The sequence below is a fragment of the Carlito syrichta genome, unplaced genomic scaffold, assembly GCF_000164805.1.
Source record: "Carlito syrichta isolate Samal-C Ts95f unplaced genomic scaffold, Tarsius_syrichta-2.0.1 Scaffold305797, whole genome shotgun sequence".
In the NCBI taxonomy this organism is placed as follows: Eukaryota; Metazoa; Chordata; class Mammalia; order Primates; family Tarsiidae; genus Carlito; species Carlito syrichta.
Window position 1 is genome coordinate 31905 of NW_007249893.1, and position 13430 is coordinate 45334.

Here is a 13430-nt window from a genome sequence, read left to right on the forward strand (position 1 = left end):
CTCGAACCCTTGGGCTCAGGCAATCCACTCACCTCAGCCTCCCAAAGGCGCGGGATTACAGGCTGAGCCACCAAGCCCGGCTCAACTGCATTTTTATTTTTTGAGTTGGAGTCTCACTCTGACACCCAGGCTGGAGTGCAGTAGCATGCTGCTCACCGCCACCACAGTCTCAACCTGCTGGGCTCAGACGATCCTTCCGCCTCAGCCTTCCAAGTAGCTGGAACTACAGGCATGCGCAACCACGCCTGGTTAATTTTTTGATTTATTGTAGAGTTGAGATCTTGCCAAATTGCCCAGGCTGGTCTCGAACCCGTGGGCTTAGGCAATTCTCTCATCTCGGCCTCCCAAAGTGTGAGCCTCTCAACTCCCAACTCCCCCCATCCTTCACAAGGACAGAGTCCTAGACTGCCAGCTGGAAGTCTAACCCTGACTCAGCCCCAGACTCCTAAAAGTCAAGCCAACTGCTTCACTTTTTTGCACCGCCGTTTCCTCCTCTGAAAAAAGGGGGTGATACCAACCCCAACTTCACGAGGCAGGTGCACTCAATTAGATGAGTTCGCCTAGAACGGAATGCACCCTCTTCCCCCCTCACCACTCGCAGGACCTGGCTCAAGTTCATCCTTCTAGCTGCCTTTTCTTGGGCCCTCCATCTCTTGCCCTCTCCCTGTGCTCGGCCGGGGAGCAGCAGAGCCACGGAACGTTCCCAGTTGGAAGAAAATCCACTTTGCAGGTAGGAAAATTGAAGCTCGGAGAGGCGAAGCATCTTACTGAACATCTCACGGCTTTGCTGGGACCCACTGGGTCTCCCAGCCCATGTCACTCTCCACGCCCCGCTCCCTGGCTGGGAACGAGCTTCCAGCCTCCCTCCGACTCCAGAGGCTCCGCCCCGAGGCGCCGTCGCTCGGGTTCGGAAAGGAATATCCAAACTCTTGGCAGCTCGGAGCGCTCCTGGGCCTCGGGGCCGGGATTGGATCTGCAAGGAGCACTGGAGAGTGAGCAGAAAGGGAATGTTGTGCTCGGTCCAGCCTCGCCCTGGTCCCCCGGGCATGACACACCGTGACCCCCAAAACCCGGACACCTCGCCTCACCTGCAGCAGCTGCTCTGTTCGCAAACTCACTTCCTGCTTCCGGCTCCCCCATTCATTGGGGCTCTGCGAGCCCCGCCCCCTTTGGCCAATCGTCTGGCACCGGAGTCCGGATGGGCGTCGGGCCCAGCCAATAGGCGAGCCGAGGCGAGTCTCTCCGGCTCGCCGGCTCCCGCCCCCGGGCGCTACGGGGTGCTGCGTGGATTGGTACCACGGCCTCGGCCTTTTGTCCGAGGGGATCTGGAACGTCAGCGCCCGGCCGGGCCGCGGCCTAGTCTGGGCAGACGGGACTGACAAGGTCACGGACCGAATACCAGAGGACCTCCCTCTCCCGGTTCCGATCCTGCTCTCCTTTGGGATTTCATCCCGGAGTCCCCCGACCTCAGTTTTGCAGGCAGGAACCTGCACGATGGGAGTAATGTGGGTCCCCGGTTCTCACGGCACTCAGGGTCTGGGGTCGGGTGGAGACTCGTTGGAGACTGCAAAGCTCTCGGTGAGGCGGATCGAGGCTACAGGCTAGTGGGTTTCGGCCAGAGATGAAATGGTCCCCACCACGTAGGAGCGCGGACCCTTCACTGCACCACTACGGAGTCCCCTGGGGCTGGGGCAGCCGCTAAACATTCCTGAGCCTCAGTTTCCACAGAGCAAAGAGGTTGGGGACAGGGAGGGGGTGGCAGTTTCTTGGTGCTTGCAGGGTGCTTGATGGTTAAGAGTCTCCTGCGACCCCAAAAGGCAGCCCAGGGTAGAGACGGTACCTGATGTCCATTCCTATGTGTCCGGACAGACTTAAAGACGACGGGCAGGGTGGGGCACGGCATGTGGAAGTGCCTGGCGCTGTGCCTGAGCCGAATGGACAGCATCGTGAGGGTCCAGGCCCAGCTTGGGGGGCGGAACCAGGTCGTCTAAGGTCGAATCAGGCCTCTGCCACGTGCTGGCTGTCCAGTTTACCTTTCGGAGACTTGGCCTTATTAGCCGGCAAACCAGGCTACTAACAATCCAAGGGAGATGGTAGGCTGATGCGACCTGTTGACTGGGCAGAGCCATTCTCTATAGTTGTGTGGGGGTGGGGGTGTTTGGGGATTGACACCTGGCACACTCTCTTTGCCACGCCTGTGTCTAGGCTCAGGGCTGTGTCCGCCCACCCCAAGCTCTAGTTTCTCCTCCGCAAAGGTGCCCAAGGCCCTGCTCGGCATAACTGTGCTGCTAGCTGTGGGCTTTGATGACGACTGCCACTATATGGAGGAATTCAATGAGTCGGTCTGTGTCCTTAGGGAAGTCACCCGACGTCTTTCCTGTGCCTCCATTTTTATTGCCTAAAATGGGTATAAAATTGACTGACTGGTGAAGTTGAAATACATACAGGTAGAGGAGGTAGTGCTGTATACTGCCACCAGGGGGCAGCTCAGATAGGGAAAAGATCCCAGTACTGTTTGTGATCACAGCTAATATGAGCACTTACTGACATGGAAGGTCTCATGTAATTCTTTTATTTGTTTTATTTTAGAGCTGGGGAGTCCTACTATGTTTCCCAGGCTGGCCTCGAACTCCTGGGCTCAAGTGATCCTTCTGCCGCAGCCTTCCAAGTAGCTGGGATTACAGGTGCACAATACCATGCCTTGCCTCGGATCTCATTTAATTCCTGCAAAAACCCTGAGATATCATCAGTTTCTCCACTGTAAAGTTGGGGAACCTGAGGCTAAGAGGTTCCCTAAGGCCACACAGCACATCCTCAAGTGTTCCTGAACAGGCATTCCACCACGCTGTCCCCTCCACCTGCCCCCCCCACACACACACACACTCAGACACAAAATCACATGAAGTAGTCTATCACTGGAGTCATAAACATCCCCAGCCTTGGCTCTTCCCCATGGGAATGAAAAAGGAGTTGGTAAGGAAGTCACATTATCGAGCATCTACTATGTTACAGTTGACTTCTATCCATCCACAGTCACCTGGTGCAGTAGCAAGCACTGTTATTCCATTTAAGAGATGAGGAAACAGGCTGCATGAGTTGGCAGGGACAGAGCTGGGGCAAGACTGGGGCAGTCTGTCCCCCTCCACCAATACTTCCGAGTTCTCTCCCGCACCCAGCATGGGGCCCTTTGCTTATCTTTTCTCTGAGTCTGATATTCCTGGGTGGAAATGGGATCAAAATGTTCCCTTACCTGGTCAGAAGAGGTAACAACTGGGAAGAGTTGGATTTCTAGTCCTTTGGTGTGGTGGGGAGTTGAAACGCTCCCACATCTGCCGGGTGAGGTGGCTCACACCTGTAATCCCAGCACTTTGGGAGGTGGAGGCAAAAGGAGTGCCTGAACCTAGGGGTTCAAGACCAGCCTGGGCAACATGGGGAGACCTCGTCTCTACAATAAAGAAAAATTAGCCAGGCGTGGTGGTGCACACCCATAGTTCCAGCTACTTGGAAGGTTGAGGGGGAAGGATTGCCTGAGCCCAGTAGGTTGAGGCTGTGGTAGCTGTGAGTGTGACACTCACAGAGTGAGACTCCAACTCAAAAAAAAAAAAGGAGAAAAAAAAGAAGAAATGCTCCCACATCCACTCAGCGGCCCCATTCCCTCCTTCCCCTTGGTGTAACAGTGTGATACTCTAGAAGCAAGAATTGATCACCTCCTCTCTCTGTCCCCTCAATAGCCCAGTCTGTCCCCAATAAGCTGTGTGGCCTTGGGCAGGACCCTCCACATGCAAACTGTACTCCCTAGGGCTCTGGCTTCTGTCTTCCAAGAGGGAAGGTCATGCTTGTACTCAAAGCCTTCTTTTCATGTCTCTAGAAGGTCTGTCCTCCTGTCTTCCTGGCCTGCTCCTATAGAAATGGTCTGGGGGCAACACCACCAGCCAGCTTGGTCCTTTGTTCACAGGGAGAGGTGACCTATGGTCAGGATGAATAGGGGTCCAGTTCAGAGTTGGCCTCCTTGGCAACCAAGGTCCACCAGGCCCCGACAACTGTCTTCACCTCCATCCCTGTCTTCCACCCCCACCCTCCCCAAGAATTTCTCCGCCCCACTATGCCGCTCCCCTCACCTGGGCTGCCCTCCCAACTCCTCCCTGCCCCTAAAGACACTCTGCCCTCCAAGATGTGACTCAAGCTCCAGGTCCTCCCTGGGACTTCTTGGGAGTCCCTGGTTCTCACCCCTCCAGCCTGGCTGACAAGCCCACGACATCTGGCCTGGGGTACCAGTGGCCAGCACAGGTGAAGTGGTCAGCTTCCAGTACAAGCAGGTGCCGGTTCCTCCTCAGACTGTAAGCTCCCTGTGTGGGGCCAGGCACCGAGCAGGTGGGTCTCCACCAATCTAGTTTCCACAACCCCACCCACTTCGTCCCACCCCTGTCGAAGGGAAGCGGCATGGTGTGATGGAGGGGGTGTGCTCCCCCACCAGACGGCAGCTGTGGACTTGAATCCAGGCTTGGCCACCGTGACTTACAGCATGTGCCTTAATCTCCTGGTAAACACAAACGGCAACACCCCCCTTTCTGGGTTACCATGAGGATAAAATAACAAAACCTCTGAGAAGCAAAGCCCGGTGCCTGGTGAGTGCTCAACGAACACAGTTATTATTATCATCAGCACAGTGCAGGGCACATGATGGGCATTCGGGAATGATAGCCCTTGTGGCACAGCCAACACTCTGGACCCGTGAGTCCTCCCTCCTCCCTTTGTTGACTCCTGACCGTCCACAAATGAGGTTCAGAACCCTCCTTCCAGCATCTCCCCTGGTCACATAGCCCCAGCCTCTTGCTCCAGCCCCATCCCTGCCCCCTGTAGTCATGCTCCAGTGGCCCTGAACCTGTCCATCAGTTTCATGCTCACTGACACCCGAGCCTGCACACAGGCCCTCCTTCCTGCACCCTTCCCATTCTGTGGACCTGGAGGGTTCCAAGCTCCCTCGAGGCTGGGCTCCTCCTCTGTGAAGCCTCCCTTACTTTCCCATCTCCAGCAAGGACTGCGACAGCCCCGATCATGCCCTTATCCCAGCACACGTGGTAACTCGATCCATCACATTTGGCAACTTGGTCTGTCCTCTGCTAGTCAGTGAACTCCACCAGGTGGGTGGGGAGCTGGGTCTGATAGTCTCTGTGCCCCCAGAGCCCACTTGGCATGGAGTCCAGCCCACAGTGGCTCTCAGCAAATGCCGGTCCCAGCCTGCTGCCCACACACTGTTCACTCAGGGGCTGGAGGCATTGCACGCATGCGGGACACGGGGATTTGCGAGGGCAGCTGAGCAGTGAGGTTTATAGAGGAACCCAGGGCAGCAGCAGGAAGGAGGAGCATCTGGAACTGGGTCTGGCAGGCTCAGGGCGCAGCCAGCCTAAGCTGGGGGTCAGGGGCCCCTGGTCCCTTCACTCCCCCAGGGGCACACAGTGTAGGCGGCACAATGTGGAGCGCCCCAGGAAGGGCAGGGCATGGGGCTGGGCTTTCCTCCATCAGCCCAGGGCAGAGCTGGTGCTGAAGGCCCCATTAAGTATGCCTGGGGACCTCCTTGGGGGCCAGAGTTATGGGGGAGGGGCACAGCCCATCCAACGTGTCCATCTGGTGTGGCTATGTGCCAGCTGGTAGTGTCCCACATGCAGGGCTCCCTCTGGGCCACAGGAGGTGGGGGACCTGGGCAGGCAGGCGGGCACAGCAGCAGGGGGCCGCGGGGAGCCTAGTCCAGTGGGCCCTGGAAAATGAGGCGGACACAGCCATGCTCACCGGTGAGCCAGGCCCCACAGAAGGGGCAGGCAGCGTGGAAAGCATGGGTGCCGTGGGGCAGTGGTGTCTGAGCCCAGTAGCGGGCAGTCTTCTCCGAGCAGACATGACCGCAGGGCGCAAAGGCGTGGCTGGGTGGCCCGGGGTCCAGGCAGAGGCCGGCCTCCTGGCCCAGCCACAGGGGTACGTAGGGCCCCACAAGGCGGCAGAGAGGACATTCGCGCTCCTGGGGGCCCCGCTCCCGCCGGCAGCCCCAGCCGTGGTAGCCGTGGACGTGCCCACAGCGGACGTAGACCCAAGGCTGCTGCTTGTCGGGTGCCGTGCGGCCACGGGCTGGACTGGGGAAGGCCAGGGTGCTGAGGCCCACAGGGCACTGGGGCCGGGCCGCGTTGGCCTCCTGCCGCTGAGCCTCCAGCTGCTTCAGCGTGGGTGCCCGCAGCAGCCCCGCTGGCGTGCGCCAAAGCAGCGTGGCCCCGCACAGGTCGATGAGGGAGCCGTCCTGCAGCACGTTGGATTCGTTTTCCACCTGCCAGAGGCAGCAGAGGGGTCTTACTGCCCAAGAGGCCCCCAACAACCAAGCCACCCCATCCCACTGAGCCTCCTTGGAGGGAACACCCTGGGCTGGCAGGGTGGGCTGGGCAGAGGGGCGGGACAGAGGCCAAGAGGGCAGACGGGCAGGTGCTCCCAGGCATGCTCTGTCCCTCACTCCCCGCAGGGGGTGTGGCCCTTGGTTTCCTCATGTCAGATCAGGTGGTCTGGATCAGGTGGTCTGGACCATGATTTTTCTGAAATGTTTTCCCAAGTGCTCCCCCTAATGCCAGAGGCAGGAGACAGCTCTAACAGGGAAGGCAGGATACTTTGCCCAAAGCCCCTGTCCCAGGGGTTGTGGTTTGAATTCTGGCCTCACCACCTACTAACTGTGTCTCTGGCCGAGTAACTTAACCTCTTTCTACCTTAGTTTCTTCATTCTCAAGAGGATTCCACCTCCCAGCATCTCAAGTGGTTCTCATGAAGATTAAATGAATCGGTCAATGTAAATTCTTGGACCAGTGCCATGCACATAGTAGGCGCTCAACTAGTGTGTGCTTGTGAAACATTCATGTGCAGAGTATTAACAGATAATGCTTCCCCAATCTCCCAGGAAAGATAAGCCATGCTTTTTCCTGAGGTTGTGCCTCTCCTTGGTCGAAGTGTTCACACCCAGGAAGAGCTCTGAGTGGGCCATTCGACAAGCGTGGCCACGTGACCTTGGGCAGCCCCTACCTCTCTCAGGGACTCATTGCCGGCTCCTAACCTTAGCTCTCTGACATGTACCACGTGGAGTTTCCACTGCCCCCCCCCCCCCACGTGTCAGAGCTAATCCAAGAGCCCGTTCCTGCCGGGAGAGAAGAATAAAGCTAAACCCATCTGAATGTGACAGACATGCTGCAGACTGCCAACACTCTAGGCTATAAACTGCTCACGCACAGGCCAAGTGTCACCCTCCTGAGATGGTGTGATTTTTTAAGCTGCTGGCGGCCTCAGAGTCGCTAGGGATTGCACGGTGTGTTTGTGCTCTATTTCACATCACCCCATGGACGCGGGCCTGGTCCTGTCTGTGAGGCAATTGGCATGTGCCAAGAACTCCCTGAGTTTGGGATTTCCCAAGATGGAGCCTTTTGGAGATCCCTTGGGTAGGAGCACTAGAGATCATCTCCTGGCTTGGGCAGGGGAATGGGCAGAAGGTTAGGGCCTGGCAAAGATGGGGCGGGGAACGCAGCGGGCCACCTACCAGCTTCCCCCGCTGCTGAGCTGAGCGGCTGTCCCTCAGCGTGTACACATTTCCACAGACGGAGATCTCCCGCCAGACACCCGGGGCCGAATCCTCGGAGAAGCCACCCGCGGGGTGCATGACCAGGACTCCATTGGTGGTCAGGCCATCCATCAAGCCATCAGGGGTCCGCCATTTGGCTGCTCGCTCCTGGGACCAAAGGGGTCAGATCACATCCCCGTATCCCCTCACCAAGCTGGGTGCCGAAGGTGCTGCCTCTCTCAAGTCCAGCGGTGGCCCAGAGAGGCCTGGCTGGAGCTGCATGACTTGGACATCACCTGACCTCTCTGGGCCTCACTTCGCTCATTTGTTAAGTGGGGTTGCTCATCCCTGCCTGGGTCATCGTTAGGATTTCTACAGGCTGGTCTATCACCCCAGGATGCTGCATCTCCCCAGGCTACCCCTTGGTTCATGCTCAGATGAGCAGTTCGTCCCTGCTTGGGGGCTCACTCACTCCAAGGAAGATGTTGCTGGAGGCATCGAAGCCAGCAGCATAGATGCGGGCAGTATAGGGCGGCCGGCGGTCACAGAGGATGCGGCAGGCATAGCGGGAGATGGTGCTCTGGGCGGATGGTCCCTCGGCGGCCCCTCCTCCAGGGGACGTGTCTGTTACCACAAAGTCGATCATGTTCTCTGTGGAGCGGCCAATCTGTAAGGAAGGGGAAGGCAAACAAGAATCCTATGTGCACACCCTACTCAGTCAAAAACCAGTTGATTTGCTGATAGAAGAGTAGGAGAGTACTTAAACATTAGCAGCAAATAGTAAACAAATTTTTTTGTTTGAATCTCACTCTGTCACCCAGGCTGGGGTGCAGTGGCATGCTCACAGCCACCACAGCCTCAATCTGCTGGGGTCAGGCGATCTTTCCGCCTCAGCCTTCCGAGTAGCTGGAACTACAGGCATGCACTACCACACACAGCTAAGTTTAAGTTTTTGATTTATTATACAGACGAGGTCTCGCTAAGTTGCCCAAGGCTGGACTTGAACCCCTGAGCTCAGGCAATCCTCTTGCCTCGGCCTCCCAAAGTCATGGGATTACAGGCTTGAGCCACCGCTCCCGGCAATAGTAAATTTTTAGCAAGAATTTACTATAAGCCAGGCACTATGCTAAGCATTTTATGTGCAATACCCCAGTTAATCCTCCCATGGAATGGGTACTATTATGGGCCTCATTTTATAGGTGAGGAAACCAAGACCCAAGAACTTAAGTGACTCTTGCTCAAAGTCACCCAGTGGTAAGTGACAGAGCTGGGATCTGAACCCAGGCAGTATGTCCCTCACACCCACACTCGGACCTACTGAGCTGTATGGCTCCTGCAGTCTGGGAGTCTTTTTTTCTTTTTGAGACAGGGTCTTGCTCTGTTGCCCAGGCTGGAGGGCAGTGGTACAATCATAGCTCACTCTACCCTCAAACGCCTAGGATCAAGGAATCTTCCTGCATCAGCCAATTGAGTAGCTGGGACTACAAGTGTGTGCCACCAGACCTGGCTAAGTTTTACATTTTTTTTAGAGGTAGAGTCTCACTGTGTTGCCTAGGCTGGTCTCAAACTCCTAGACTTAAGCGATCCTCCCTCCTTGGCCTCCCAAAGTATCTGGATTACAGGCATGAGCCACTGCTCCCAGCCATGGGAGTCTTGAGTTTGAGTCTCGATACAGTCACTGACTAGTTGTGTGACTCTGCAAAGTTAACAGCCCATATTCAGACATCCTGTTTCCCCATCTGAAGGGTAGTTGACAGCACTGAGTGCCACTGAATCACCTTTCGCATGGCCTGTGGTCCTGCAGCCTCACCCTGGAACACCTGCAGAGCCTAGAGGTGGCCAAGAGGTGCGTGGAGGGGCCTGAGCATACCTGGAACATGTCTGTGTCGCTGTCATGTGTGTACTCCACTATGACCGAGTGGCTCCGGGACAGTGTGTACGAGATGCTGTGTTGGCCACGGTTACTCAGTGCCTGGTGGGGAGAAAGAAGTCACTTCCCAGGGCATGCGGCCATGAAAAGTATACACCTCTGAGCCAGAAGCTGAAGTTCAAGGCTCAGCAGCGGCCCTTCCCTGGGAAGGGGGTGGATCCATCCTTCACACAGTAGGTGCTTTATATGGGTTTCTGACAGCCACCCCAAGAATTGGGTTATCATTCCCATTTTGCAGTTGCAGGGACTGTAGATCAGAGAGAACTTGGCCCATAGCTTACAGCTGGAAATAAGAGGCTGAATTCTAACCCAAATCCTCTAAAGACAAAGGTTTACCCTTTGCCATTGCTGTGTGACTATCACATCCCCCTCTCTGAGCCCCGGCTGCCTTTAAAAGGATGCTGCTCATTTCCATCCAAAGAATGGGGTCTGGCGGTCAAGGAAACATTTTGCAAGCTGTAAAGCACTGTGCCCACTGCCAAGGATTTCCCACTGTCACCGTTTCTCAGGTAGCCAAAGATGGACTGGGAAGGATGGACTGGGAAGGCCAAAGACCTGAGTCTCGGGCAGGGAGGGCAGGACTGGCACTCAGGTCTATAGGCCAGCTGCTTGCCTTGGAGACGAGTGGTGTGGAAATGTGGTGCATGACGTCCGGCTTCACTCCGTTGGCATGGGGCCGGCGGCTCAGTGCCAGGCGGCTTCGCCGACGGCCCTTGTCACCACTTGCCAGACACCCATTGTAGCTGTGGATGTGGGGGGTTAAGAACAAGGGTTGTGGGAGGAGAGAGAAAAAGAGAGAAAGTGAGCCCCTGATGAGACTTGGAGGAAACTGCCAACTTCTGGGCAAGTCCTACCTTAATAAGCAAGTTCTAGAATCACCCGAAACTAAAAGAATCTATGATATCAAATTGGTGCACTGGGGATGGGAGGGTGTCAGAATAGTTTCAAAAAGCCTTTCATTCAGTTCACTAAGTATTTCCTAGACACCTGAGCCATGCCTGAACAGGTGCTGGGCACTGAGGTGGTAGAGATGACATACCACGGTCAGCTGTGTGCACTCGGTGGAGGGAAGGACCCTCAGCTTCTTCAGGAACCGAGGTGCCACCTGTCATACCCAGGCACAAGCCAAGTGTGCCACAGACCAGAGGAAGCGAAGGGAATTCTGGTCCTAGAATTGGGTTTCTGGGAGAGGGAACACCTAGACTGGGCTTTGAAGAACTAAAAAGAATTCACCTGTAGCAAACTGTCACTTTTTACAAGGCTACTAGAAACCAAAATGAAAGAACGCAATGACCCATAAAGTCACTACCTCCATACATGTCACACTTCCACCTTCCTTTCCAGCTCTTGTCCGGAGGGAATGAGTGGGACAGGCAAAGAAGAGGTGAGTCATAGCCTTGATTTCTGCCATGCACTGCCTCCATGTTCCAGGGCCTTCACTTTATTAATCACCTAATGGAATCTGCAATGTCCTGCCAGACAAGTGTCTTTCTTCCCATTTTACCAATAAGAGAACTTGAGGCTCAGGAAGGGAAAGTGACTTGCCTCAGGCTAGTAAGGGGAAAAGTCCAGATTTGAGCTCGGGTCAGTCTCACTCCAGACTTGCAGAAACCCCTCAAGTTGAAGTTCGGCCTGTGCCAAGGCCCCAGGGCTGGCAGGGTTTGGTGAGATCAGGGAATGGTGACTTGCATCGTGAAATGTGGTAGGGGAAATGACATTGGTGGAAGGGTCTGGAACTCCATGCTGAGGGCATTATTCTGTAAGCAGTGGGGAGCTGCGAAGGTTTGGGGACAGGAAGTGACAGGATCAAGAGGTGCCAAATACAAGCAAGGACCACTTGAATCAGAATCTTCTGGTGAGCTTGTTAAAATCCAGATTCTCTGGTCCCACCTACTGAGATTCTGATTCTGTAGGATTGGAGTGGGTCTGTCAATGTGTATCTTCAGTGCTCTCCAGTGGCTCTGATGTGTAGCCCGTGTGGGTTTCACTGCCCTGCAGGGGGCTGTCAGGAGGGCCCATGTGTGGGGGTCTGCAGTCCCCCCCATCAGTGGCCTTACCCTTGGCTGGAAAGCCAGCTCTGCCCTTGGGACTCGAGGCAGCTGCTTTTCCAGTTCAAGCACCCCCGAGAGGGGCATCATTTTTGCCCTCTTCACATGCATGGGGCAGGCGGCAGGCCTTGAGGTGGAGCTGTTCAAGACACAGGCTCAGGAGGCTGAGAAGCCTGGCTTAAATCTGGCTCTTCTGCTTATCGCGTGACCTCTGTAAAATGGGGCTAATTTTTCAGGACGTAACTCACGGGTTCATTTTGAGAGCCAAATGAGATAAAGCATTTAAAAGTGCTTGCCATGGAGTTTACATTGGCATATTTATAGCAGGTCCTTGATAAGCGTTAGATATTATTATTTTTTTAAAAGCACATGTCAACAAACAGTAGCCATTATTATTTCCTAATAAGCAATCATAATGATCATATAGCTTATCAAATAGTTTCTTCAGGACTGATGGCAGAGACAGAAGCCAAAAGGAGACCTGGATAGGGGAGGAGTCTGTGCCTGGGGGAACAGCTGAAAAGATGTTACAGGGATCCTGGTCAGGCGAAGACCAGGAAAGGATGGGGTCTGCCCAGCCACCAACTCACGTCGCTTCCTCTCTCCTGGCTTCAGTTTTCTCATCTGTAGTGTGACGTTGAGCTGTGGCTTAGTGAAAGTGCACTAGACCTAGAGAAAGACCTGTGTCCAAATCCCAGCCCTGCCACTTACCAGCTGTGTGCCCTTGGGCCAGTCACTTCCCCTCTCTGAGCCTCGGTTTCCTCACCTCCTTCCTCACAGCATCTTTGTGAAGATTGAAATGAAATAATGTCCGTGAAAGGGCTTGGCACAGGCCTGCCTCCCAGAACACTTGATATGTGCCAGGCACTGTTCTTCGTACTTTACAGAAATCACTCATTCCTTCCTTCCAACAACCCTCTGAGGTCGGGATTATTACCATCCCTGTTTGCAAAATGGGAAAATGGAGGCATGGGAAGTTCGGCAACTTGCAGAGGCAGGATTTGAACCAAGCAGTTTTGCTAGAGAACCAGAGTTCCTCACCCCACACCACACACTAGGTACTTTATGAAAGGCAGCTGGTGTTACTTTTTTCTCATCTCATCAGGAACTTGGGCAGTTAGAGTTGTCTCAGCAATTTGTGGAAAATGGGAAAATAAAATAATAACCATTGAGGTGGGTTTGTCCAATTTTGTCTTTCAGCTAGGAAGGTGAGGGGAGACAAACAGCAGAAGGCCCTAGGTGGGGTGGGAGGCTCGGGGCCCCTGCTCTTGCTGCCCTGGGGGGTACCTGGTGCCTCACCCCTCCTGGACCAGGGCCGCTCACCCCAGGACGATGAGTTCGCCATACTTGATGGGCTCCTCGCCTGGCTGTGCATCTTCACCAGGAGAGGAGAGAACACAAGAGCCCTTGTTTCCGGGGTGCTGTAGGTCTGAGGTTCGAGGGGACCCCACTTCAGGGTTTCCTTCCAGCACCATTCTGGGCAGAGGGGGAGAGAAAAGAGCTTTGCAGCTTCCCAACCATTCCCCCTCAATCCAAGCTCCAGCCTGCTGCAGGGCCACTTAGGCTATGGCAGAGTGACCTTTCACCAAATCTATTGCTATGGCAACCAGTCACCTCTGCCTCCCCTAAACTGCCCCAGGTTGCTGGGATACCAGGGAGGGGAGATGGGTGGGATGAAACCAAGAGGGAGGGGTGGCAGAGGGTCGGGAGATTTGGTGGTGCCAGAGTGATGGACCAACTTGGGATGACCAGAGATTGCTTTCTGATGAAGACGCCAGTCTGGGATGTTCTTGGAAGAGGAGCACCCCATGAGTTGGGGGCCCTTACCCTTCATCTCAGATTCAGCTGGACTTAGCCCTTCGCCTCAAAACCTCTG

General features: G+C 55.2%; 2 protein-coding genes across 7 annotated transcripts in view; both read right to left on the reverse strand.

Annotated features, from left to right (window-relative positions):
- DPP3 (dipeptidyl peptidase 3) overlaps positions 1–1505 on the reverse strand; it is a 27961-nt gene extending 26456 nt beyond the window's left edge. For 3 of the 4 annotated variants that reach the window (XM_008062696.1, XM_008062695.1, XM_008062694.1), the window contains exon 1: positions 1089–1505. In XM_008062696.1, coding sequence (XP_008060887.1) covers positions 1089–1140 — 52 coding nt within the window. In that variant the 5' untranslated portion in view covers positions 1141–1505. The remainder of the gene's footprint in view (positions 1–1088) is intronic. The other variant, XM_008062697.1, reaches the window with a different exon arrangement.
- A 3109-nt stretch (positions 1506–4614) lies between these two features.
- Positions 4615–13196, reverse strand: PELI3 (pellino E3 ubiquitin protein ligase family member 3). 3 transcript variants are annotated; one of them, XM_008062699.1, is made up of 7 exons: positions 12878–13196; positions 12266–12337; positions 10120–10249; positions 9447–9548; positions 8049–8243; positions 7556–7744; positions 4615–6310 (listed from the first exon to the last, which is right to left on the reverse strand). In XM_008062699.1, exons 1-7 carry the CDS (start codon positions 13027–13029, stop codon positions 5741–5743), a joined length of 1410 nt encoding a protein of 469 aa, XP_008060890.1. In that variant the 5' UTR covers positions 13030–13196; the 3' UTR covers positions 4615–5740. The 3 variants fall into 3 exon arrangements, with proteins under 3 accessions (XP_008060890.1, XP_008060892.1, XP_008060891.1); XM_008062701.1 differs by lacking the exon at positions 12266–12337 and having other exon boundaries at positions 10120–10143; positions 12889–13196; XM_008062700.1 differs by lacking the exon at positions 12266–12337.
- Positions 13197–13430: the final 234 nt, after the last annotated feature.

Bases quoted from the DNA above. Each gene is read 5' to 3' on its own strand.
- PELI3 (XM_008062699.1), bottom strand. From the start codon at position 13,029: ATGGTGCTGGAAGGAAACCCTGAAGTGGGGTCCCCTCGAACCTCAGAC. The intron at 9,549-10,119 runs GCAAGCAGCTGG...TCTCCCCACCAG, and splicing joins CCACACCACTCGTCTCCAAG to GCACTGAGTAACCGTGGCCA. The intron at 6,311-7,555 runs GTAGGTGGCCCG...TGCCTCTGGCAG, and splicing joins CTCAGCAGCGGGGGAAGCTG to GTGGAAAACGAATCCAACGT.